Raw genomic sequence first — 26574 nt, forward strand, 5'->3', positions numbered from 1 at the left:
TGAGCTCACACACACAAACCCGTGTCTATTTATATCCACGCTGCTGCTGCATGCTCACTCGCACTCACCCACCCAGTAACTGGATCACTCAAGCAAACAAACACAGCTACACACACACACAAGTGTGCACAGCTACTCCTCTAAGGACACAGCCTTAACAAAGCACTATCCCCAACCTTCGCCATAAACCTAGACCAGGTTTTGGTCTCCATGAGGACTACTGGTCCCGACAAGGTCGGTGTTTATGTTAGAGAATGTCCTAAAGAGGTAACAAATACAAGACAAAACACACACACACACAGAGATTCTGGTTTCCTTGACTTTAAAGGACATTATATTGACTTGCATTCATTTCCTGGACACTTACTCTAACCTTATGTCTTAATAACTGATGTTATTGGGACTTTCCTCATAATGTGACTGTGAAAACAGATTTAAGTGCAAACAACATTAGTAATATTTGGAACACACACATGCACATTAAGGCGTAGTTCAAAACACCTAAATCATTAGAATACACAACTATTTCTGACTTTATGTTTTGTATTTTACTGTGTTGTGTTGCAAATTATAGCACTATAATCCATATACAGTGTTCCCCTTTCAGTTCCTCCTCAAACCGACTCTGAACTTGACGAATTACAAAACAAAAACACAGACGCAACTTCCTCCATCCTCTGTCATGTCACATCATTACTGTGTGTGTGTGTGTGTCCTGTGTTGCACAACTCTGCTCACATGTTATCTGATGTGTTATCACCATCCTCACACAGATGTTAGTGTGACTCAGAGTCATACGGTGACATTGTTCCTCCAGCTTGTGATGCTCTTCACATTTCCTGTTTCATTTGTGTGTATTTGAGCTAGAGTTTAGACCTGCACCTGCTCCTTCAGTATACGACCTGCAGGTGATATACAATGACGAAATGTGTAAAACTGTGGACACAATTATTATTATTAATATTATTATTATTATTATGAGTAGTAGTAGTAGTAGTACCACAGTTTTTGGTAGTAGATATGTGGCTTCACTTAATTATAAATGAATTATTCAAGTAATAATTAAGATAAACATATTATATTATAAAAAAAACCTGCAAACTTCAATAGTCCATTTAAATTACATATCATTCTACAATATTTTAATTAGGCATTTGCAATGCACAGACGTAATATGGGTGGCAATAAATTACATTTTTTTCAATATTTAGCTGCCAAACAGATAATTGACACAGAAGTAGAGACTATCAACATTATAACCTAAAGTTAAAATGTTAAAATAGCATGATCAAATTCAGTGATGGTAGACAAATAATGCATAAAATGCACATTTTGTGTTATATTTATCATTAATTTCATCAAAGACAGTATAGTGGATCAATATTGAAGTAAAATTGTTAAGTGTAAGCAATATTTTAGTTATTGTCACAAAGCCACATTTATTTTGCTTGGGTAAATATATAACAATACTTGTAAATTAAAAAAAAAACTTCAGCTTATATATATAGACAGCCAGTATACTGTAAAATTATGAAATGGAACAAATGATGCAAATGTACTGGACCATATCTTTTTTATATATAAAAATCAAAGTTAAGTGTTATTCTTGCATCCATTAAAACTGCAGACTGACCTACTGCACATTAAAGTGCGCCAGCGTCATATTAAAAGTGATACTTTTTGACTCCCACTGAGGGTTTTTCCTCCAAGAACAACAACGCGGACACATTTGTAGGCATTACTGTAAGAGAGTGGCTGTCTTTTCTCATAAGCCATGTGGTCTGATGGTGCAGAATTTCACATCATCAAATAAATGTTCCAACAGGGAACCAGAACTGCTCTCAGTATTACGGCCATTTCATTTTCACTGAAGTCGACTGTTTGAAGGAGATGAGCAGCTACTCCTTGCTTTCACTTCATTATTTTTCAGTGACTTGTAACTTTGTGAGATTCTCTGCTTCTTGTTCTCTGTGTGGGTACAAAGGTCATCGTGCAGCGGTGGTTCAGTGGTAGAGAGGACTGTCTTTCAACCAGGAGGTTGTGATGACAGTTAACCTACAAGATCTATAAGATATAAGATCTACAATTCATAAGCATCTTAATCTTAGAGTCTGACAGGAAGGGGAATAATGTATGATTGTTTTTAGGAGTGAGCCTTATTAAACAAAGCTGTTCTGGTATATTGTAGGAGACGAAGGGCAAGGCTCTGTGTTTCACCAGTGCCATTCAGGACAGTACTGCTTCTTACAGACATGAACCAGAAACTAGTAGCGCACATTTATCTCACTCTTTGTGTCACATATTTCTTTCTTTCTATTTTTTTCATCAGCCATAACATCATTAATCCAGATGGTAGGGCTGTTGATATTTTGTGTTGTTGGTGAAGACAGACACACACATGCCCACACAGCCCAAACAAAGCATTATCACTGTGCATAACCATTTATGCCTAACCCTAACATTAACCTAACCAACACTCACATTAAAGCCCAACACTTAACCGTTTGGTCTCCGTGGTCCTCACAAGGTCAGTATTTGTGCCAGGAAATGTCCCAAAGAAGTAACACACACACACAGAGAGAGAGAGGCGTGAGAAAACAAGTGAGTGTCCCTTTAATTTGAACCAAGCCCCTGTGGGGATTCAGCCGAGCATCAGCCTGTGGAATGCGTCGTTTGTGTGCCAGAGATTGTTCCTAGTGAGGAGCAGGACACAAAACTGGACTAAACCCAGAGTGTCATACTTGTTGCTTGCTTCTGGCTTTCAATGGCTGAACTAGTTTGTGTAGTTCTCCGGCAGACGGAACTCCCCATTGGATGCAGCGGACTCAGCTAATCCCGGGTCCCGGTGGAACGGTAAGGGGGCAGCGACTGTAGCCTGGGATCAGGTGGATATGGCTCTCGTTGTTCCGCTCAGTGGGACTTTTCAGCCATCCGTGCTGCTAGCTCGACCAGCTAAAGGCTAGTTATAGCTAACCAACCGCTTCTTTCAGTTGTGTTAATTAGTTGTTTTGTTGAGCTTGAGTGGGGTCAGTGAGTAAGTAAAGAGTTTGCAAACTAAACTTTGTCATATGCTCAGTTTGTCGCCAACGGGTCCGACTCGAGACTGTGTGTAGCAGAGTAGCTATTAGCTAGTTGTTAGCGTTGTTAGCCCTTCTCCAACCGCCTCTATTTGAAAAACAAGGTGAGTTGTCTTTATTTAGCTTTAACCATTACATATTATCAAACAACCACACCAGCGCTATTTGGCTTTATTATTGACGTTTGCTCATTCCTTGAATTTCACCCATTTACAATTTTAGTCGTTTGTCTTCGCTGCTTTTTGTGGACGTTCTGTAAAGCTCAACAGGTGATTGCTAACTTAGCTACCGTTAGCTTCATGGGATAACTTGTTATTTACTCGAAGTTGACTATTACGTTGTTACTGTTCTGCCTGGACATTGCCTTTAATATGGTAAGAATGTCATATGTTGGGTGAAGCAATATTCATGTTTACAGTTCGGCGAGGTGCATGTGTGTTGGTGTTTAACTATGTCTTGTGTTTGTACTCGTCCTCCCACCCAGTTGGCTCAGACTTCAGCCGCTAACTGGCTCGCTATTACGAAACTACGTGAGCCTCCATGTGTTTAATCATATTATTGATTGTGAAATTCTCATAAGTCCACGGGGAAGCAGGTGATACCCATCTACCAGCGCGTTATGTTAACATCGATCAATGGGAACAGTCGAGACTGAGTGTTGAGCTTGCTCCCCTCTCCTCGACCTCTCTGCTCTGATTCAGTTTTCTCTGACTGGGTCACATGGTGCTAATTGTGCTTGACAGGTCTGCTAGTGCCTATCAGCCCACACCACTGACTCTAGGTCTCACCAGCCTCACCCTGTTAGCACTCTACTATACTTCTTCATGCATCGTTGCTCTGTCTTGCAGCATGGTTGACTCTGCCTTTGGCTGGATTTAAGAGCGTTTGAGAGCATGTCAGTAGATTTTCACTTCTTTACTCGTTTTGCCATCTACTCCGCTGCACTTACCAGACAAATCGGCAGAGTAGCAATGATTGAAAGAGTAAAACTAGAGAATGCCCTCAGAGTTTGCATGCCTTCACCAAGCCCTCTCAGTTTCCCACACAGTGTAAGAATGGGGACCGTCTTGAATTTGTGTCTGAATTACCCTCAAAATCGTAGGATTTCCTACTTGGGCCATAACCTCTAAACCTATAAATTATGTGATATACCTCTACCCCTTAATTTTATTTGTGCTACTGGTCTTTAATGTTAACCATGACCCCATTTGTGAGTGAAAATGTGACTGTTAGAGATAAATCTGAGTAAAAAGCTCCCTGAGCCCTGGTTACTTCTCCTTTTCTAGATCATGTCATAGTTTGGCTCGCTGCTTCAGAATTTGCCCCGAAGTATTAATGTTTTTGTCTTTCTTGTATAATGGAGTTGAGTAACCTTTTCTACATACAATGCATTCATGACCAAAGCACACATGAATCAGGTTTGGTGGTTGCTGCGTAAAAGATGCTGGTTTAGAGTTTTTTTACAACTACTTGTGATGGTTGTGTTTTTTTTTTGTTGAGAAAACACAGAAGTGTGTGTGTTTGGGATATATTTTTTTAATTAAATCATAGCAGGTTTGTCCAAAATATGCAGTTGTAGTTGCTAAGATAATACATGCACAACTCTCCATACATAGTGTTGCACACACTTTTATAACTGTCTTATGACATAACGTTTCCCTGGAAGTATCCACCCAGTGCTATCTAGTGCTCTGTTGATTGGGGCCTCGTGCCATGAGATAGCACGTAGCAACATATTTTTCTGCTTAAGTGGGACAAGTACCACGTGATTTCAAACTTGTCCACATCATTTATTTTCAGCTGTTGGTTTGCTTACATTTCTAGTTCATTAAGTGAATACCTAAAGAGTGCGTGGCTGTTTACTATAAGTGTGCTTTGGGTGTGATAGGCCAATAACCAGCCAGCAGAAGTTGTGTTTGGTCTTTGTGATGAGGTTGAGTGTCCTGTGAATCAGCTGCAAACCACAGTGCTGCTGACACGAGTGAGTTACTTTATCATGCTCTTTAAGAGCCGAGCCGAGCATCACTCACCCACAGAGTTTGTTCGACAGTGACAGTTTATTCAAGCCTGATTACAAAATTGTGATTACTTTAATCTTTCTTTGTGACTCTTTTTGGCAACTTTGGTTTGTTTTCTCTGCCTGTATCGTACATTAAATTAGTGTGAAGCTGCAAAAAGGTTTCTTCTATGATATCAGATGACAGAATGTTCTTTCTACTCTTTGGATTCTTTTCTATGTCCATTAAGCAAAACGTTTAAATGCATTTTGAATACATTCTTGAACTGAAGCAGCTAACACTTGGTTTCTTCAAAGGTGACTTAAGCTGATGTTGCATTGACACAGCATTTTGTTCCATCCAGATCTGCTGATCTGTCATGTCCTCTTATCTTTTCCTGTTCTAAACAATACTTTTCCCCCCAGTGTTTCCAGTCAGTGTGTTGAGGCTTTGCTTGAAACAGTTTGAAGATGGATTACTTACCCAGCATACTTACACAGTGGTGGTATGTTGTTCATTTTGTCTTTTACCTTGAGGGCCACAATGATGGAGAAATTGGAGTCTGCATGCTGATTGAGGTGAAGTAAAAACAACTATATCTGGGTTTGGCTGTGAGTTTTTTGACTTACTGATGTCAGTCCCCAAAACTGAGTACAATATAAGGAATCCTAGCTTATGTGAAGCAATGAGGTCTACAAAGGTATGCCCTTATTAGATATTTTTGCAATAGTGCAAATTTTGCACGATACTGTGATCAGTGCTCCTTGAGGGACATGACACTCCTGGTGAGGATCATTAAGAAGCAAGTTTTTGAAGCAAGACATTGTTTTATTCATTTATTACGGAGAAGGAGACAGAATAAAAAAAGTTTGAGAATTGAAAGTCGGTTGTAGATTCATAAGCATAATAAATTATAATGTCCCATTATGTATTGTATCTGCATAAAAAGAGAAATAAGCAACAGAAACCTTTACAGTAAATTGTGCAGCATGTAGTGGAAGTTGCCAGTATGTGTTGTGTTTACACTCTGCCATTAACAAAAGCAGAGCCAGTGTCAACACGATTCAATCACAATAATGCCTCCTGGCCCATGTGATATGGTGTATGTAGAGGGGCCAGTGTTTGGGGAAAGTGCCATGTTCACTGTAAACTGTATTCCTACATTCTTTAACTTTGATCACTCTTCATTCACAAGAAGAAACGTGCAAACTGCAGGGAATAAGGAGAAATGACTAGTAACTATTTAACTTCTTCTAGTCTTTAAGAAAATACAAAAAGCAAATGCGTAACATTTCAGGTTCCTTTTTACCCGAGTCGCTATGCCCACCTGCTTCATGGTTCAATTTGTCAAACTCATCATTCACCAACCTTTCCTCGTAAAGGTTAGTAATGCCTTGGTAAATTTTTGGATCAGTGTGACATGGCACCTAGCAGTTATCTACCATATTTCCACTGAATAGCCCTCACCCCTCTAATTTTTTTCAAGCATGTAGGAGCTCTCATTTTATGTATGTATTTTTGCATGTGTGTATGCCTCTATATATTGTTTGCTTTCGTGGTCAGGCCATGTGTTTATTGTCCACATCAGCTTGGTTTAACCAGGCTGTCTGGGTTGGGATCAGACTTTGCATAATGTTGACTTGATTTGTTTGGCCAGGCTGGTCCTTCAAGTAAGTCATCTGGTGTTTACCTTCCACAGAATGTAGCCACACTGATAGATTGAACTGGAAAGTTTAGCAGTATTTACTCTCTTCATTAATTGACTAGGGCATGGAGGAGAGGACTTACCCCATAATATTTTTGTAAAACATCTTTGATTTGCAGTTGTGCTAATCAGCAGTGATCCAACTAGTTTCTCAATCTATACTTGGCATCAAACAGGAAGAAAAGTGGGAAAAAAGAGAAGTGTGGTAACTGAGAAAAAGGGAGTTCCTCTTGAGAGCTGCCTACAATGAAGTGAATCTTCTTCTTCTAAACAAACAGTAGCCAGAGTTACTGCTGCACAAGGCTCATGGCGCCAGATATGATTGTCCGTGTAGTGATAAAAATATTCAAGTGTTGACATTTTTTTTAACATCAGCTGGAAATACTCAGTGCTTTTGTTTTAATGTCTTTGAATCACAACCTTATACTTTGAGCACTGAATTCTAATAAGCATGGGATTGGAATTTGGTTCCGATATCTCAAGCTTGCTTTAATATTCATCCTATCCTGGTTCAGTCCAAAAGCTGCCACTGTTGCCTCTGTATAACCTACGCTGTACAAATTGTATCTCAAGATCAATACAACGCTGCGTTTCTGCTCTGCTGTTTCTCAGATTGTGCTGTGAACGTTCACAAGAGCTGCAAGTCTCTGCTGGGTGAGTGCACCAGCAGCAAAAATAAGGTAAACACTACTGTGGAGCACATGAGAACACGATCTAAGGACACAAACCTAAACTATTATTTTGCATAACTTGATTATCTATTTGCATATCTGTTATGTACATGGTCAATCATTGGATCAGTTGCACAAAATTAGATTCAGAGGAAAATCTGAAACAAATATTATTATTTGCTTCTGTCTACATCTTAATACAGATCTTCCTTAGATAAAAATAAGCCATTTGAACAGTCTCTTCATGTGATGAAATGAAAGTGTGCAGTTGGGGAATTTAAAAAAAATGTCTCTGGAGAAAAGCTGAAGAATATTATCTTTTTAAAATGTTGCTTTTGTTTTTGTTTTTACATACAGAGAGATTCCCTTCAGAAGATTGGCTCTTCAGGATCTCCTTACCCTGGTAAGGAGAACATGTATGATGGCAGACATGCACACTGCATGTTCAGAGGATATACTGACTTCAAACAGGTTGTAGGTAAAAGTACCATTAAGGTATTGTTAAGAACAGACAAGTGATTTACTCCTGGCTATATAATAGTATACAAGCAATAAGACTTTTTATCAATAAACAAAAAAAAAAAGGAAGTTTAACAAAGATACATTTTTGCATATGGTAAGTCTAAGATTATGTCTTACTACAGCCTCCTGGTTTAGCCATTCGTTATATCAGGGGATCTGATGGTATCCATTAATACATTTTATATCCAATGTTGGCCGATACTAATATTGTGTCAGTAATATTGTGCATTCCATATGAAAATATATCCTTCTAGAAATTGCTGTAAGAGGTCAGATTATCCTGATCTGAACTGTTTATGCAGTGGAGCATTTACCCAGGTCACTAGCTTTGCCCTGATTGAACTGTCCAAACAAGCATACTTAGCTCATCCTCTTCTCATCAGTTATTTTCTCGACTCTCCCTCGTGACCCTTATCTGTTCCTTCTCAATCCCTTTGTTCACATTCTCTCTCTCTGTTCTCTCTTCAGCACTGAAAGACTGGGACAGAGAGCAGACCCTGACAGGTCCAGTCTCATCACAGACCTTGGATGGCCTCCCAGGTTTGCTGTGCACCCCAGGCATGACCATTAGTCAATGGGGACCTAACAATCAGCTGACTGTCACCTCAACCAGCAGCTCTACTGCAGCATCTACCTCCAACTTTGACCAAACTCTCCATCACAATAACAGTTCAGGGTGAGTGTCTCTGCTCTGCAGATCATGTTTTAAATTTCTTCATATGTAATTAACACTTAAAATGCTCCAGAGTCCCCCAGATGTAGAAATGAGAATTTAAAATGAACACAGAAAAGCTGACAAATCTTTAATCCTGTAGTTGTTTGCAGGTTCTACTATATGTTAATATAGAATATTAGTGTTTTTAGATTATTATGTTTTCAACTCAAATATCACTATTGATACTGTGCATTTGTCGTTAGCGGTGTGCAGCTGTCCTTTCTGATAATGAGGCCTCTTGAAACTAAACTAAAGCTAGAGTGTTCTAAAGTAGAAGATGAGAGGTATAAGAATCAATGTAGACGTAAATGCACATTTGGTATTAAAGCTACCAGTAGCTGGGGGGGTTGAGTTATATCATTTTAAGTATGGTTGTCATCCTTTAGATCCCTCCTTGGGGAGATGGATGAGACTGATTCTCTCCGCTCGAAACGCTGCAACGAAGATGCCATTTCCCTTGCTCCCTCCACTACCGAGTCCATTATCGTAGAAGGTGAGTTGATTAATTAAGGTGGAGACAGAAGTTGGTTAAAATGTTTGGGTAAGTGCTTTTTATAGCATTCGTTCAGATAATAACTAACCTTTCTTTGCTTGTCAACTAAGATGTGTTTGCCCCCGTGTGCAGCCGGAGTTTGATTAAATCTAGGGAGGAAAGCGTGTAAAGTGTGTTTTGTAGAGTCAGGAGTGACCTCACTGTCTCATTAAGCTGGAGTGTGTGGGAGATCCACATAGGCTAAATGTGGTCTAGCAGTCGATCTTTTTTCCCTGCTGCCAGGGCAAAAACATGATCAAAGATTGGCTGGCAATATTTTGTATTTAAGTTTTAAGATAGTTTGATTTGACCATTTGGTGTATTGAGTTAAGACTGACCAAAACATGAAGAGACATGCCATAAGTCTATTAATTCATTTTTGCTTTTGTTAAACCATGTCCTTCCTGTGAAAACACTGATCTACATGTGAACAGTTATTCATGCCTCTGCTCCTCTTTACAGATGCTCACTATGCAGCAGTGCGGGCAGATCTGGAGTCTGACGCCCAGGACCTGGATGCAGAGTCCTGGAGTGTGGTTGTTGATCAACAGTTTGTGAAAAAGCACTCCAAACAAACTGTCAAAAGACAGGATGTGATTTATGGTAAGAGAGATTTCTTAGTATGCATTCCTAAGAATTATATCCGTTTACTGCTTGAGTTACCTTTCCCATGGCTTGACGAGTAGATTCATCAGTACTACAAACAATAGCAGAGGGAAATTGAAACCAGTGACTGTTGGAATTTTTACTCCGTAAAAGTATCCACTGCTGATTGAGAATTCAGAACCTGAGATATTAACCATGTTTACATGAACAACAATATTGCAATATTATTCTAATTAAGACACGAAATGGGAATCGTCTGATTACCTCAAGAGGTAAAACTGTAAATCAGCAATATTTGTATAAAAATGTGGATCATTGTGTTGATGTAAGGCTCTTCTGAAAAAAAAAGAAATAAATGAATAAAAAAACTCCTGTAGAATTCATAGACGGAATAATGTTTTCACAATAAGGTCAATAGTCGGATCCTTGCTGGTGGTTATTGGTGTGGATGTAAGCATAATGTCATTGTCTTTTTTTTATTTTATTCCGTCTATCATTTGTTTCAGTTGTTTTATTATACTGATTTAGCCAATGGCAACAATTGCATTTATTTCTAACTGTGCAAACCTACGTAACCTTATGAGCTTTACATGAAATGACATAAATATGAAACTTAATGTCTTTGTACAGAGCTGATGCAGACGGAAATGCACCATGTGCGAACGTTGAAGATTATGCTGCGTGTTTACTTGCGAGAGTTGAAGGACAACCTCCAGATGGACTCCAGCAGGCTGGACTGTCTGTTTCCTCGCTTGGAAAATCTCCTGGAACTTCACACACATTTCCTGTCTTGTCTAAAAGAGCGACGGCGAGAAAACCTCGTATTGCCAAGCAACAGGAACTACACTATCAACAGAGTGGCAGACATTCTGATCAAACAGGTAGGAAGTACATGTGAATCGTCTTTTAACAATAGCACACGCATTTATCAAAGCCAGACATTGTGTTCTCTGTGTTACGCGTGCACAGTATGAAACACAAGTAACCTGTAAAGAGCATAATACACAATGCAGTTTGCACTGACTGCAATAACAGAAGGGTGACCTGACAATGTGACAAATATAACCGTTTATTTTGTTCTCCAGTTTTCAGGTGAAATTGGAGAGAGGATGAAGGACAGCTATGGAGATTTTTGCAGTCGCCACAGTGAGTCTGTCGGCTTCTACAAAGAACAAATGCAAAACAACAAAAAGTTCCACAACATCATACGGGTGAGACTTTTTATTTCCTGAGACATATCACATTTTCAACTGAATTTGCTTCAGATGTCCCTGGTACACAGAACTGACCTCTAACGTTGTTTATTTTGGTCCGTATACTTGGACTGGCAAGACTCCATTTTGTCCAATATAGATTTACTGTGACTTATATCCATGTGTGATCTTTTTTGAGGAATAATCTTTACACAGTCACTATTCTTGGACTTGCCTTTTTTTCATACCTCTGATTGGCCAACTTGTTTGGTGTGTACTTTTAATGTGGTTTATGTTTTTATGTGAGCAGCAATTGTTTTTAAATCTGTTTTGGTGGGAAGATATATTAGGATCAAAGAAGGAAAATTACTGTTTTGATGTTTATGTGTGGACTAGATCGGGTGTTGAAAGAAATCCTGCTCTTTTTTTTATTTCAGAAAATCAGAAACCTGTCCATTGTGCGGAGGTTAGGAGTGACTGAGTGCATTCTTCTGGTGACCCAGCGCATAACCAAGTACCCACTGCTAGTGGAGCGCATTCTGCATAATACTGAAGGTCCATTATTTTACCTGTATTTTGTCTGCTAATTAAATTAAAATCACACTAGTCAAATAAGTGAGCACCTCACTTGTTTTTCAGTAGTTTTAATTTTATTTTAATATATAATATAATATAATATAATATGTTTTTCTGCCTCTAGCTGGAACAGAAGAGCATGAGGATTTGACTCAAGCTCTGGGTCTAATCAAAGACACCATCACTCAGGTGGACACGCTGGTTAATCTCTATGAGAAGACGACTCGACTCCGAGACATACATAACAAGATGGAACCAAAAGCAATGGGAAAAATCAAAGATGGCCGAGTGTTTCGCAGGGAGGACCTGGCACTGGCCAGGAGACGGCTTCTTTATGAGGGCATCGTCACCTGGAAAGCAGCTTCTGGCAGACTCAAAGGTGTGATAGACAAACAAAACACTGATTTACTAACTAGTAGCATGAATATACAGTATATGGTGCTGTTGCACAATGTGCTTTTGTGGTTAACATTTAAAAAAGATACTTATGGAATTGAAATATAATTTGTCTTTCAACCTCCACCATATTTTTAGCTGGCAAGATTGAGTCTGAAATTGTAATTTCTGATTGTTGTATTTTCAGATATTCTTGCAGTGCTTCTGACAGATGTGCTGCTATTGTTACAAGAGAAGGACCAGAAATATGTATTTGCTTCAGTAGTAAGTGATTTATCTTTAATCTTTCTGTTAGGGTAAAAAACAGCATTAGTAGTAAAGTAACGGAATGGAGTATGCAGAATAAGATGAATTTGAATCTATTTTTGTTGTTGCATGACTGACGTGTCATCTACTGTACCGGTATTCAGTGTCTACTGTGTTCCTCTCTTTGTTGCTGTATTCCACCCAGGATAACAAGCCGTCAGTGATCTCTCTTCAGAAACTGATAGTCAGGGAAGTGGCCCATGAGGAGAAAGGCATCTTTCTTATATGTGCCTCCTCCAATGAGCCGGAGATGTACAAGATCCACGCAACTTCCAAGGAGGAGCGAAACACTTGGATGACACGTATACGACAAGCTGTTGAGAGGTAGCTATTGTTGTTTGTGGACTACATTCTGTCTTATACCGACACCTGTTTTTTATTGTTTTGGGCTCATCCGAAATCACTAAACTGACGGAAAATTGTGGTGATACTTAACCTATTGTGGAAAGAGTGTGTATATCTTTGTAAAATGACCCAGATATAACAGAAATGCATGGAACCTTACTCGGATTATTTATTTTGTCTGTACATCTATCTCCATCTGGCTTCTGTCTCTTAGCTGTCCTCATACAGAAGAGAGGCTATTCAGTGAGGAGGAAGAGGCCAGAGCATCCAGGTTCAAGGATTTTCAAGGTAATTTATCACAAGAATTGACACATCTTCTGTAATGCTGTAGTAAAAAGCTTTACCACACCACTGGGGGGTGCTCATGTATCATTTAAAACAAACGTCAACTTTGTGGAGTTGCTATGAATTTGGGTCTTGCACAATTCTTAACTGTTAAAGGATCCAAATAATTGTTTAAGCCAGTGCTGCTGTTTGAAACGCACACAAAATCTGTATTTTTAAAGAACAACAAGAACAACAAATAATCTATAGATGATACATAATCAGGTGGTTGACGAACTTTTAACATTGTGATTTCTTTATAGTTTTTGCCTTGTCTTATTTGATTTATATTTCTCATTGTAGATCGGCTAAGCCAGAAAGATGCTGTAATTGTGCAGGCTCTCACTGAGAAGCTGCAGCTATTTGCAGACATGGCAGAGTCCGTGGCAGGTCTGGAGGACGCATCCTCACGGTGTAGGCTTCTGCTTCGAGGAGATGCTTCAGACCTCCAGCAGGGGGAGGCACTTCTCAAAGGAGCTCTCACCGAGGGTAGGGTGATGCTATATGTCCTGTTTTTTCTTCTCCCTGTTCCCGTAAACCTGTCACTGTGTTCACCTGTTATTCTGAAACTTCCTACCTCTTTCATTTCAGTGGAGAACCTCCAGAACCTGCTGCAGTCTAGCATGAGGGAAGAGGCTCCAGTCGTTCAACTAGAGGAAGGAGCTGGCTCTGGGGTTCTGCCCAGGCGTGCAGACACCTTTGGGGGCTATGACAGCAGCCCCACCATCCTGAGTAAGAGTGAGTGTCCACTCCATGCTCTTGGGATGTCCACCCACTAATAGATTTTGCGCTTGTATTTCAGTTGCATTTGTGCATTATTAAAGTTGCTGCAGTTGATTTCTTGATTTAGTTTTATTGGGTGAATTCAAAGCCAGCTGGTGTAACTACTGTAACAAATGTAGAACGAGTTTGTTCTGCATGTATATGCATGTGGTTTCTGTCCTGTGTTTGTGATTGTGAATATTTCAGTGTATCACTTTGGTTTAATTATTTGTGCATGTGTTTGTCATTGTGTCTGTTTATTGGTGTTGCTGTGTCCATGCCAGACGGCAGTGTGAAGAAGAACTTTTGTGGCGAGTACAGAAACAGAGACAGAAGCCAGAGAGCCAGCTCTGACCCTCAGCTCAAAGACCTTTGTGGCAACCACACCCAGGAGCAGACGGTAGGGGCTCAACATACACTCACTGGGATGAGTTATAGTGTTATTTCCTGTAAATAGTAAACTGACTAAGTCATCTGGAAAGTTTCCATATTCTGATGTTTACTGTAACCCTATCCTCTCTTAGGTCATTTTGTTGGTTCATAAATTGATGCCTTACAGTAAATCCTGGTGGTGACATCATGTAACAATATGCTCATAACAAACAAAGCTAGGTTTACTCTTAATAATGTCCTTACAATGCAACAATTAGCATTTGCCAAAGAAAATTTTGAGTTTTCCTTTTACATCCCTATAGCTTAGAACGATAGCTGTTTAATAAGTTTGATAATATATGCGTACTGGATAATTGTCTCATCATTGTTATTACAAGTGCCAAAGTATAACAATTTGCGGTACTTTATTTATTACTACAACACATTTTAAATATGTTGATGTTTAGGGTCTGTTATCTGTAGCACTAGTATGGTACTTACACATTGTCGATGATGTTACTTCACGTATGCCTCATTATGTGCCTGACTGATTTCTTAGGTTGATGAGAGCACATGGTCTCTGGCTAAATGGAACCGCATCTGGTCCAACTCCTTCCCTGAGGCTGAGGTAAACTCTTCACCTCTGATCTGTCACCTTGTGCTACACTAAATTGTGGGATTTGATATTCACTGCTGAAGTGGAAATATGACCCATACATATTTGATGATCCAATGAAATGTTGTATTGTATGACTCATATGGACTTATATGGTTATTTTGATAATAACCTGATCTTTGTCTCTGGTTCAGTTCTTTGACAGAGTGCTGATACTTTCCCAAAGCCTCTATAGTCTGCAGGTAATACTGTTTCCTGGGTTGTATTATGTTCAATATGATAATGTCAACAAACACAGCAGTAAAATACACATTTCATTAATAGGTGTTTTGTTTGGCTCAGTTTAACTTTAATTATGTTCTATGCAACGCCGTAAGGTGCCTCTGTATTGGCAAATAAACATTTTTCCTTATGTGTTCTCCCGATCATCAGGCTGTCGTATCACAGCAGGACAGTCAGATTGAGCTACAGCGGGCGTCCTTGACTGAGCAGGCCTCCCTGCCCGGTCGCCACAGAGGGAATGTCCTCCTGGAGCAGGAGAAGCAGCGGACTCTGGCCCTGCAGAGAGAAGAACTGGCCAGCTTTCACAAACTACAGTCTCAGCACCAGCATGAGCAGCAGCGCTGGGAGAAGGAGCGGGAGAGACACCGGCAGCAAGTGGAGGCTACAGAAGCCAAGCTCCAACAAAGAGAGGAGGAGTGCCGACAGTTGGAGGTGAAGCACAGTCATTACATAAATTTCTGTCTTATTTGTTTTAGGTCTGATTTAATCATTAGATGGTTACTTATATTCATACACTTGGCAACGTTGCTTATTTTTGTTCTGGCGCAGGAACATCTGACAAAAGAGAGGGAGGAGCTCGATCGACAGAGGGAGACATACCAGCAGGACCTAGAGCGACTGAGGGAGTCCACCAGGGCTGTGGAGAAAGAAAAGGAACGTATCGAAAATCAGAGGAAGATCAAGAGGAAGACCATTGAGGTACAAAACCTAAAGTGGGGATGATAATGGCATACACAGGGAAAATAAAAGTAAAGTAAAATGCAGATTTCGCATAGTACAGTACTAACAAGGTAGATGATTCTTTTGCAAATAATGTCATTCAATCAACACCCATTTACCTAAAGCAAATAAAGGAGCATATATAATAATAACTTTATTTATGACGCACCTTTTTAAAAATGGTGATTTGACAGACCAGGATGAGGAAATTATTAAGCCAAACAACCCGACAATCCAGTTTCACACGGAGCAGTGTTTTCTCTTCACCTACCTGTTTTTCCTTCCTTGTATCTTTTTTTTCTCTCCCTGAAGTACAATACGGGCCATTGTTTGTGAATTTCATGGGAAAACAACTTTGAGAAAGATCCACTGACTGTAATTTCATGCCCGGTGCCAACAGATCTGCCAGTGACTTTCAGAAAGGTGACTTTAGATTAGTCTTTAGTTTCAGTGGCCTGTATCACTGTCACAGTTTAGCTGATTGGCATTCTCAATGAGGAGCTGTATAGAGGTACATGGAACTGTAGCATTGGCAAGTTATACATTGAGACAGAGACTGATGCAACAGTTTGTCATTTTATAACACAATATCTACTAGTATATACTGTATTGCTGTCATTATCCTTATTGCTGTCTCATCCCTTCTTCACCCACTTGGAGTATAGCCGAGGAAACGGGTTGATGACTTGTTATGCTAGGTCAATAAATAAGTGTTGTAAATCCAACCAACAACACAAAAGAACGATCCCCAATTCCTGGAAGCTAATCCTGGCTAAAGGTGTAGCATCTCTCCTTCAAGCTGCACCTTCCATCAAGCATAAGGCGTTAGGATTGGACCCATTTTAGCTGTCGGAGAACTATTAATGCTAGCTTGTAACTAGCATTAATATATATATATATATATATAAAGATATATATATATATATACTTTTTTTTCAAAACCTAAAATTTGGACTTCATAATGGACCTAGAGGATCACGAATTGTAATTATGACTATAATGGCTGATTCATGCTAGATCCTGTCATCAAGAGGAGGCCACATGAAACAAATTACCATGGGATTGTTCATGCTGACTAATTCTCTCATGTACAACAAAGGAAACATTTGCAGCTTCATGAGTCATTGTCTTTTAGTTTCTGTTGTTACAAAAGGGGGTCTGCCACTATGTGTGCATGAGAATAGTTGTTTTCCAAAAGAAATGTACTCATATCCTCATGAGCTTTATACCAGTGCAGCTTGTTCAGATGTATGATGCTGTCTAGTTGATGTCAGGCAGTTATCTTTTACTTTTGTCCTGATGAAACAATGCTGTTATTCAATTCAGAACATGTCCCAAAAAATATTTGCTACTGTTCTTCCTTTTCCCTTTTTCTGTTTGTTTTTTACTGTATAAATCTGGCTGCCCAGGTACCATTTATTTATCTGTCATTCCAAAAATTACATGATTACAAGAACTTTCAAAGACATTCCTCACTTAACTGGCCTCGAAACTTGGGACACACACAAACATAACCACCTGATGTGAGTTAGTGCACTTTATCATCTCATTATTGACTACAGAAGACGAGCCTTTGACCGTGCGTTATACCTCGAACACTACATAGTAAATCCTGGAAACTGTAGCCTCTGGTCATGTGAGGTGAAGATCTCATCTGCTGCGATGAGTAATGCAGCGAGCCTGTTGATTACAGAGACCAAAACTCATTTAGCAATGGCAACATTGCCGTGTGATTTGTTTGTTTCAGAGATTACAAGATAGGACCTGAAGCAGGTCAGACGTAGACCCCATCTCCACCCAGCACCTCATTAAATAATGCCTATAATCTATGTGTACATAGACCAGTTAAGTGGTGTGTTTATCCATGAAGCTGGGTCGGTTGCAGTTCTGTACTACTGGTGCAACAGAGGGACTTTCTTGGCTGCCGTTTTAGGAGATTTGGAAGTGGTTTGTTCGTCCATGCGTCAAAGACATCAAACAATCTTATCAGAAGGATTTGTTCCAGGCACTAAGCCAGCCAGAAATCAACAGACATTTATTCACCACCACCCAACATTAAGACTCATCAGTAAGCCAATAGAGCTATGATTAGACCTCGTAAAAAAAGGCATTCCTTCATATGTGTTTGCTCTTCTCAACATGTGAGAGTTTGAGCAAGTACAGTTCTAGTTGCGGCATGTCCCGAGTTCAGAGGAACTTCTCTTTCATGTGTTATCACAGTTGCTCATACTTGGCCTCTTGATAAGGAAAGCCTTGGGTTCAGGCGTTTCTGTTGGCTTTGACCCAGGACAAAGCCTCGGGTCTGGTTGCGCAAGAGTCCTGTGAAAATGTGACACTTTGAAACTTAAATACCCTGTAAACCAAATGCTCCTCTTCAGGAAATCGTGGCTGAGAACATAACAAAAACAAAAAAATATGTATGTGGAGTAAAGGCTGAAAACTGTTTCTTCCCAGTCTTCTGTTCAGATTTTTTAAAGAATAAAAATATGGCTCAGTGACACACAGGAGCCATCCATTGCATAACTCCTCCTCTGTAACACTGTAACGATATATAAACCATCACTTATGAACAATTTCCTCCATTCCTGCTCCTCCAATAGTAATAATTTGATTTGCTATCTAGCTGATATGTCTTTCTTCTGAAAATGTATTTCTTCAATGCAGAAATATAGAAAAGCTCTGCCACTTTACTCCTGTTGTGAGGCTGCAGGTACCACTGATAAAGAGGAAGGGGGAGAGGGGGAGGACTGTATCTAAATCAGTTCTGTGTTCGTGTATAGTATGATGGTAAACTGCGATTCAAATTGTAAAAATGTGGCTTCTCTACATGTTTGGTAAACAAGTGGTTTGATACCGGAGCCTTTACCCTGGTCCCCAGTTAATTGAGTCGACCAGACTGTGGGTGTGGCAGGAGGGCAGAGCTCCTCCAGCAGACACTGATTCATTTACATGCTTTCAGCACAGCCAAAGCAGGTTAATCTCTGCATGTTTGTTGAATAGAAGGTTTAATACCAGTGCGTTTACTTCTATTTTCTGTACAAACACTGACAAACGGAGACTTCTTGGATGTCTGTTCCCCCAAACGCGAGTAGCTCCAGTATGTGTGTAAGTGTGTGCAGTTGCTCCAGCAGACATGCCCCCAGTGTCTCAGAGCTGAGAATGTTGCTGAGATTTACATGATTTGAAACCTAATTTTCACTTAGTGACAAATTTGGTAAAGTGGTTAGTAAACAAATTCCCACTGGATATTTCTTTCACTTTACACAGGGACTTTAATTCTATAAGTCTGTGCAGCGGTGTGGCCCAGGCTCCTGTGGAGGTTTGACCTGTGCTCTTTCATATTTAAATAATGGTTGACGGTCACTAAGAAAAAAAAACCACTGCAACGTGTACAGAAGCACATGAAAATTAACTTAACGTCATTTGTTCTTTCCATATTCAATTGAGAATCTAAAATGGAAAAATTATAAAAAATGGTTCTTTATTTCATTATTATAAATTATATATTTTTTTTTACTTCTGAATTTATGCTCAGATGAAATGTAGCAAATAAAAAAAAATGGATTTGGCCAAACCTGATGTGGATATTTAATTCATTGGCTGCCAGCCATTTTCAGCACAGAACTGCCAAGCGTTTTACAGCATTTTGACTGATTATCCAAGACCCACAAAACAATGTGTTCTATGACTATGTAAACACTCAAACTACCATAAGAAAGAGTAGACTCTCTTCTTTCATCATACGTCATTGGCAGTGAAAGGTTCTATTTGAATATATGTCTGTAGGCAGCCAATTAGTTAATTTCTCCCGCGTGTGAACCAGAGTTTGTTTATGGAACTCCATAGTAACCCCCAATATGTCATGGTAACGGCATATTATTTCCCCTAAACAAACATTTGCTCATTTCATTTGAGCATAAAATCAAAAATACAATAAAAAACGTTTTTTTTTTTGATTTATTTTTTTTATGAGATTGTCGAAAAAATTAATGAAATTAATTTTTTTTTCGATTGTCCGTTGAATATGGAAGAACGAATGAGAAATAACAGATAGAAACTGATCTCTAGAGCTGCAACTAACGATTATTTTTGTAATCGATTAATCTGTCGATTATTTTCTCGATTAATCGATGAATCGGTTGGTCCATAAAATGTCAGAAAATGTTAAAAAAACATTGATCGGTGTTTGTCAAACCTGGAAATGACGATGATCTTGAATGTCTTGTTTTGTCCACAAACCAAAATGATTGTTTTAATTATTTCTTTGTTATGTGGAGCAAAGACTAAGAAAATATACACATTTAAGAAGCTGAAACAATCAGAAATCTTGTTTTAATCATGAAAAAAGCTTCAAACCGATTAATCGATTATCAAAATAGTTGACGATTAATTTAGTAATCGATTAATAATCGATTCATCGATTAATCGTTTCAGCTCTACTGATCTCATAATACAAGTATTGATATAAATCAGGAAATAGCATTAAAATGTCTTTTTTTACCTTGTAGAACTACAAGAACATTGCTCAAACATGGGAAGGTTGATGAAAGTCATTAGAAGTTAAAGGTTAGTCAGAAAACGGGAGAGCTGCTTCAGTGAGTTATCTCTTCCCCTCTTTGACCTTAGTCTCAAGATTTACGACGTTGTTGCTCTCTTTTCGGGAAAGAAAAAACCTTCACTCAACATCTTTACCGCATACACGCAAATTATTTTTACTTTCTTCTTCTATGATGAGTCAGAAGTTGCTTTTTAGAGATGGAACACCACATTCGATGGCAGATATATTCACTCCATCTGTCACTGTCATAGTTGTCCTCCTAATAGCAGTGCACTGTTTAGTGTTGCCATTTTCAACTTAAAGATACAGTATGTAACATTTAGCAACATTTAGTGGTGAAGTTGCATGTTGAATATTCCTCACTTTACCCTTCCTGTCCAAGCATGTAGGAGAAACATTGGTAGCCCTCAGTTATCATTAAAACACAAAAGGTGTTAGTTTATCAGTTTACAAACATGGTGGTCCAGCATGCGGCCTTATTCAGTATAATTATTATTTCTCCCAAATGGTAATACATTTACCTAAATCTTAAATATCATCACATCACTCTGTCTCTTTGAGTACCACAGTTATAGATACATTCAGTTTTTATGGATCAAATTCATTAGACAGGGAAGGTTTTAGACATTAAGTGTTTAAAATTTTTTTTTAAATTTATTTTGTTCACGCTGGATCAGGGCTCCACTGGGTCCATGTAAACTAATTCTTAAGTTGATATTTTATTTTGCTCATAGTACTCCTCCACCAGTCATTTAGCACAGATAATTTTTGGCTGCCAATATCTCCTTCTCAGTGGTGTCCAGTGTGTAGAAGGCAAACAGATTGTGCAGAGTAAGTGGATATGAGTATCACTGGGAGTATCCAGGCAGTTTTCAGGATGAGTGGAACTTGGCTGTGTAATTAGCTAGCCCAAGCCTGTCGTTAGCAGAAGCCTCTGGAAAGCAGCCAGTGCTAATTGTTTATATGCTGTCAGTCAAGTCTCTTTGTGCGTTGAAGCTTCCCCACAGTTTACTGCTCTGGAAACCTGCTGTTTTTGCAGCTTAAAGACGTTCACCTTGTTCTGGGAACAATGGAACATCTGTGTGCCAAGATGAATGAGTGCTGAAAGAGGAAGAATGATGGAGGGGAAGAAGAAGAAAGAGGGATTTACCGTGGGGAGGGACATGGGGAGACTTTCCCCTCTGCAGGGCCCCCTCTTTGCCTCGGGTCATCTCGTCATGCACTGCTGTTACAGCTGGGGGAGGCTACAGTCTCCACAAAATGCTAACACACATACACACACCGTCACAGCCAGCTGGACCTGCCCTTCATGCTTTGTAAACACAGTCATCGTGCATCCCTTATCACCACAGGAAGTTTACTACATCATCATCAATCTCATTGCATGTGGTCGACATAACAAACACAGCAGTTACATATCAAGTTCATGTATATGCACTGAGCAAACACAGTTTTTAGATAGAACACATACTTGCTATGCATGTTTTGCTTTGATTTCTATTAAAATGTGTTGTTTCCTTTCGATTTTGAAGTTTAAGACCACAATTAACTGCTTTCCTTAACATTTTTTCAGAAGAAAATACTACTATCCTTCATGGTGACTAATTTGAAACGGTTTAATTGTGGTAATATAGTTTGGGTATTTTTAGCAATGGAAAAATCAGTTCATGTCTTCATGTTTAAATTTTTGTTGCATGTTTCTGATAAATTATTACGTACAGCAATTCTACAAGATACAAAGAAATGCATGAAATGAATGTCCTGGTTGTGATCAACCCGAGTGTCAAAGATTGTTGTGCTGCTGTACAAAAATTACTACTTCCTGATGTTTTTTTGCAGTGCATTTCTGTCACATTGTTGTGAAACAATGGTGTAGTAAATCTCAAATTAAATGAAAAGTTGCATTTTACAGTTAATTTAGTGGAGCATGTGGGATTACTAAAACATACAAAGACCACACTCTCCATTGTTAAAGTGCTGGTTTGTTGACAACATTGACTTGATTTCTAGATTATCTTCCCTTCAGTTTAGCATTTTCCGTGGACAATGCAGTCAGTGTCTTTCATCCAATGATGTCATGAGAGCTATTTTTTGTTCTCCTGCTAGTGGAACAGCCCTGTCTGTTTTGGTAGACATGCCTTTATGTGCTCAGGGACTATTAAGGGTTTTATATTTCTCATTTTGTGTGTTGGGAGTCCGTGCGTGTGTGTGTGCGCGTATTGTCCTTGAGCCTCTTGGAACACATCAAATGCTTTTTTATTTATTTTTTTTTTTTACTAAACTCACCAAAGTGTAGGCTCAGCAGAAAGTCGCATGTGTTTCTGATTCCCTCCTCAGCTCATAAATACCACACTCCTCAAAAGATTGTTTTTCTGTGATGATACAGCATCACACAGAAGATTTATAGTGTGTGTCAGTCGCCTGTACTCTTAAAAAGCTCTTAAGTTTTCCCTCTGAAAAGAAATATATTCATACACAACCTACACGGCACATCCTACTTGCACACACAAAGAAACTTAAACTAACAAATTAAACTTAATTCAATCACACACTCTGCCAACTGCAGTGTAGAGTTGGGGGTCTGTCATGTGCAGAAGATTTCAGTTATGCCTCTGCAAATACACCTAAAACAATGAAGGGAACAAAAAACATCACATATTTGTCAAAGAATTATACAAATTATATCAGTACGATCAGACATTCCCTTTATTTCCCACAATTCTCTTCTTCCTCCTTCAGGTGGCTCCTCTGTCTGGTAGTCTGAATGGGGAGCTCCTCATGTCCTCTGGCCTCACCAGCTCCAGCAGCATCTCCGACCTGCCCCCGAAGCCTTTGGTGCGTGCCAGCCTGTCCGTGGCACCAGCGGACTACCCAGAGCGCCCTGAAGTGTTGCTGCGGCGAGAAACGAGCGCTTCCACTCTGCCCCTGAAGACGGAAGTGCCGCTTCATCTCTTCAGCACCACCAACCAACAGCACAAACTGGTCGGGGTGCAGCAGCAGATCCCCACCAAGCTCGCCGCCTTCAGCGGCGGCAAAGGGAAAGTAGCCAAAAGCGGCAAAGCCTCACATCGCACTGACAGCACAGGTATGAGATTCACATGAGCAAGAAGAAACAGCATGTGATGGCTTGGATCCCTGCCTACACCGCTCTATTCTTGCTGATAGTTATGTAAAAGTATAGCATACATTGATGCTGTCACTAATTCTGTTTAATGACCTAAGCACTGCCAACACCTCACATGTTGAATGCTGAAGTGATCTTGTAGCACCCCCCACTCCTTCCCTACCCAGTTACTGGAGGCGTTTATCCATCAAACTGCTGAACGTCCAGGGTTGTTTTGCACAGTGCAACAGTCTTAGGGCACTACCAGCTTTGTTGTTTTTACGTCTGTCGAATTTTGTTATCTTTGGTATTTGGATTGGAATGAAGTGACTAAAAGTTATATTACAGGGTGTCTGCGGGGTCTTAAAAAGTAGATAAATCAAATTTAAATCAAATGTAAATTAAGGCCCTTAAAAAGTATTTAAAAGTCTTAATCACAATTTCATGAAGTACTATATTTTGTCCATAGAGTTTGACTGCAAAATTATGCATGAATGTATTTATTTTCCTCCCTGCGTTTGTTAAAAACAACGGTGTGCAGGCGTGCTCACCCTGCAAGATCGGCTTGGGGCCGTGTGCGCTTACATGTGACGTTACGCATCTTGTGACGGCGAACACGCTCCTCCTGGCGCAAAATAATATCCAAAATCGCACTAAACGCCAAAATTGTCAGACATGGGAAAATGTAAGTTTATTGCAAACTAAAACCTTTTTGTAAGTCAAATATGTGTTGCTGATTTCAGCTTGAAGTGCAATAAGGTCTTAAAATATTTTGAGAAGGTCTTGAAAAAGTCTTACAAAGGTATTGAAATTAACTTGGATTCCTGCACATACCCTGTATCAGTGAGTTAAACTCGTACAACATGTATGTAAATCTCAAGCATTTCTTGAAATAGACCCTTTTCCCAGCAGATATTTGTCAGTTTAACCTGTAGAGGCTGTTATTTTCCTGTATTTTCTGGATGTGTTCCAAGTAAGTGAGCTTGACCTGATCAGCATGATTTAAGTGGCTTATTAGGGTCTCATTAGCTGTCTAAACTGAGGCAGGCCAGGCTGCTCCAGTTTACCAATGTAATCTTATTTTACAATTTAATCACCTTTTATCTTTCTCCTGATGTCTTATGTTTTCCTCCCTTTTCCTCTCCGCAGCCTCGGTGGATATGAAGCAGATGCTGCCATTGAAGCTGTCTGCCCGAGATGAAAATGCCCTCAAGGCCAGGCGCTCCATCAGCCCCCACCAGCAGCTCTCGCTGTCATCCCTGCATCTACACGCAGGTACTTATTTATACACACTCTGTGTTCAGGAACAATACACACACACACGCACAAAGCACATGCCCTCCTTCACTGCATTAGGACAAACCCAAACACTGTCCTGTCTGTCTTTTTCTGCTGCATTGTCAAACTTCTGTTCTCACAGACACAAAAATGAGAAGCACGTTCTCCACCTGGGCAAACCCAACCCCACCCCATCACGTTCGTCTGTAAAGCTGCTTCATGGCCAGCCTCACCCTGTGTAAACACCTATCAATTTCACAGGCTTCACTGTGATTAATGGCGGCCTTGCTTTGCTGACACAGGCATTTTAACACTTTAATCCTGAGCCCTCACAATTGCCACAGACAAAAACACAGACAATATTTCATGTGATAGATTGCAATGAGGACATGTAAGCTCAGCTGTATTAAATGTGTGTGACAGTCTTATCGCTGGTATTTTTTAATAATAATTTCGGTGCTATCTCTTGCTCTGTTAAACCCCCCGTTTTCAAAGCATTTATTCGAATGTATCTTATTACAGGGCCTTAAGAGGCCAACCATTTTTGTGTTGTGTTATCATTCTGCCTCTGATTTTTTGTGAACAGAAATAATATCATTTGTATGATGTATCATTCATCTGAAAACATGCGATACACGCACACCTGATTTGGGGAGCGTTTGTGTGTATACAGCAGCAGCACATCTTCGCGTTACCAGTCGTACTCCAACCTTTTTGCAGCCGTCTTGCTTTACTTGTGTAATGTTGCTGTTGCCTTTGTCCGTCTTGACAGAAAATGAATCACTTCCTGTCTGCTGCTTGCTAATGCTGCAGAGCGACATCAGATCTAAACATTACACTAATGCTATACTGAGAAACACAGTAGTGTGGAGCTGATGGACCTTGGTTTGTTTACAGTTATAGTTTCACCACTTCATTTTTAAAGGGCTTTGTCAGGATGTTCCTGCTTCAAGCAATAGTGCCTGAAGTTTTTTTTCTCTCCCTCATTTGCTGACCCTTTAAGATCACCTGCATCCATCTTGAGTCTGTTAAAGCAAATACAGTCCTTGAGCACACCACTTACCCTTTCTTCCTCAAATATTTTGCCTTTACTTTATTTCTCTGACAGATCAACTCAGTCCTCCAGAAACCACTGGACCAGACAGCCAAACCACCGTCAGCACCTCTCACCCTTCAATTCCTCCGAAGCCCGTCATGCCTCCTGCACAGTCCCATCCTCAGTCCCATCCTCAGTCCCATCCTCAGCCCCCCAGCATTCCTCCCCACTCCCAGAGCTCTGGACTTCTCCATTTCCAGTCCCACGTGCAGCCACAGGGAGTCAGTCCAAACTCGCAGGCTCATGTCCAGGTAAATCACGGGCTCAGCCACAGCCAGAGTTCGACACCACCATTTAAGATCTCCTCAGAAGACCTCACTAAAGAGGACGTCATCTTTTTCTAAGCTCCAGTCTGCTACCCTCACAACAAGCACTGATTAAAAAATATATATGTATGGGATGGATATTGATCCCCAAACAACCTCAAGGTCCATTTCATGGAGATACATGGAGATGCACTCGTATCTGACTGACTTTCAGAGCCTTTTTGTCTCACACAGAAAGAAAATCACGTTTCATTAATGAAGAGGACTGGCTCTTAAACTGTTTTTTAATTTAATTTTTATTCTTCTTCTAAACAAATATGAAACAGGAACCTTTGGCAAACCAAAGGCTTCTTGTAACGTGCATGAAAAGGTCTCAATGAAGTTATTACAATCCAAAGACATTCACTGTAAGAGCTTGAGGTAAATCCAACTGAAAGGAGTAATGTTCAGAAGACTCCGGTCCAGCTGAAGTATAAACAGAACAGTATAAACTCCAAGATGCTGCGATAGGAACTCATTCAGCCGGAGTGTGCAAGGACTCGCCGCTGTCCCTTTG

General features: G+C 39.8%; 1 protein-coding gene across 1 annotated transcript in view; it reads left to right on the forward strand.

Moving 5' to 3' along the window:
• arhgef18b (rho/rac guanine nucleotide exchange factor (GEF) 18b) overlaps nt 1-26226 on the forward strand; it is a gene marked incomplete at its 5' end in the record, with an annotated part of 40515 nt that extends 14289 nt beyond the window's left edge. The window contains 22 exons of the mRNA XM_083887467.1: nt 7392-7459; nt 7808-7853; nt 8441-8648; nt 9074-9180; nt 9682-9822; nt 10456-10706; nt 10911-11036; nt 11456-11573; nt 11719-11973; nt 12178-12254; nt 12442-12620; nt 12856-12929; nt 13269-13454; nt 13557-13703; nt 14012-14127; nt 14659-14727; nt 14910-14957; nt 15148-15429; nt 15547-15696; nt 23015-23360; nt 24528-24653; nt 25765-26226. Of these exons, the coding sequence (XP_083743593.1) occupies nt 7392-7459; nt 7808-7853; nt 8441-8648; nt 9074-9180; nt 9682-9822; nt 10456-10706; nt 10911-11036; nt 11456-11573; nt 11719-11973; nt 12178-12254; nt 12442-12620; nt 12856-12929; nt 13269-13454; nt 13557-13703; nt 14012-14127; nt 14659-14727; nt 14910-14957; nt 15148-15429; nt 15547-15696; nt 23015-23360; nt 24528-24653; nt 25765-26096 (3452 nt within the window). The 3' untranslated portion in view covers nt 26097-26226. The remainder of the gene's footprint in view (nt 1-7391; nt 7460-7807; nt 7854-8440; nt 8649-9073; nt 9181-9681; nt 9823-10455; nt 10707-10910; nt 11037-11455; nt 11574-11718; nt 11974-12177; nt 12255-12441; nt 12621-12855; nt 12930-13268; nt 13455-13556; nt 13704-14011; nt 14128-14658; nt 14728-14909; nt 14958-15147; nt 15430-15546; nt 15697-23014; nt 23361-24527; nt 24654-25764) is intronic.
• Nucleotides 26227-26574: the final 348 nt, after the last annotated feature.

The sequence above is a fragment of the Microchirus variegatus genome (genome assembly GCF_963457635.1).
Source record: "Microchirus variegatus genome assembly, chromosome: 4".
In the NCBI taxonomy this organism is placed as follows: Eukaryota; Metazoa; Chordata; class Actinopteri; order Pleuronectiformes; family Soleidae; genus Microchirus; species Microchirus variegatus.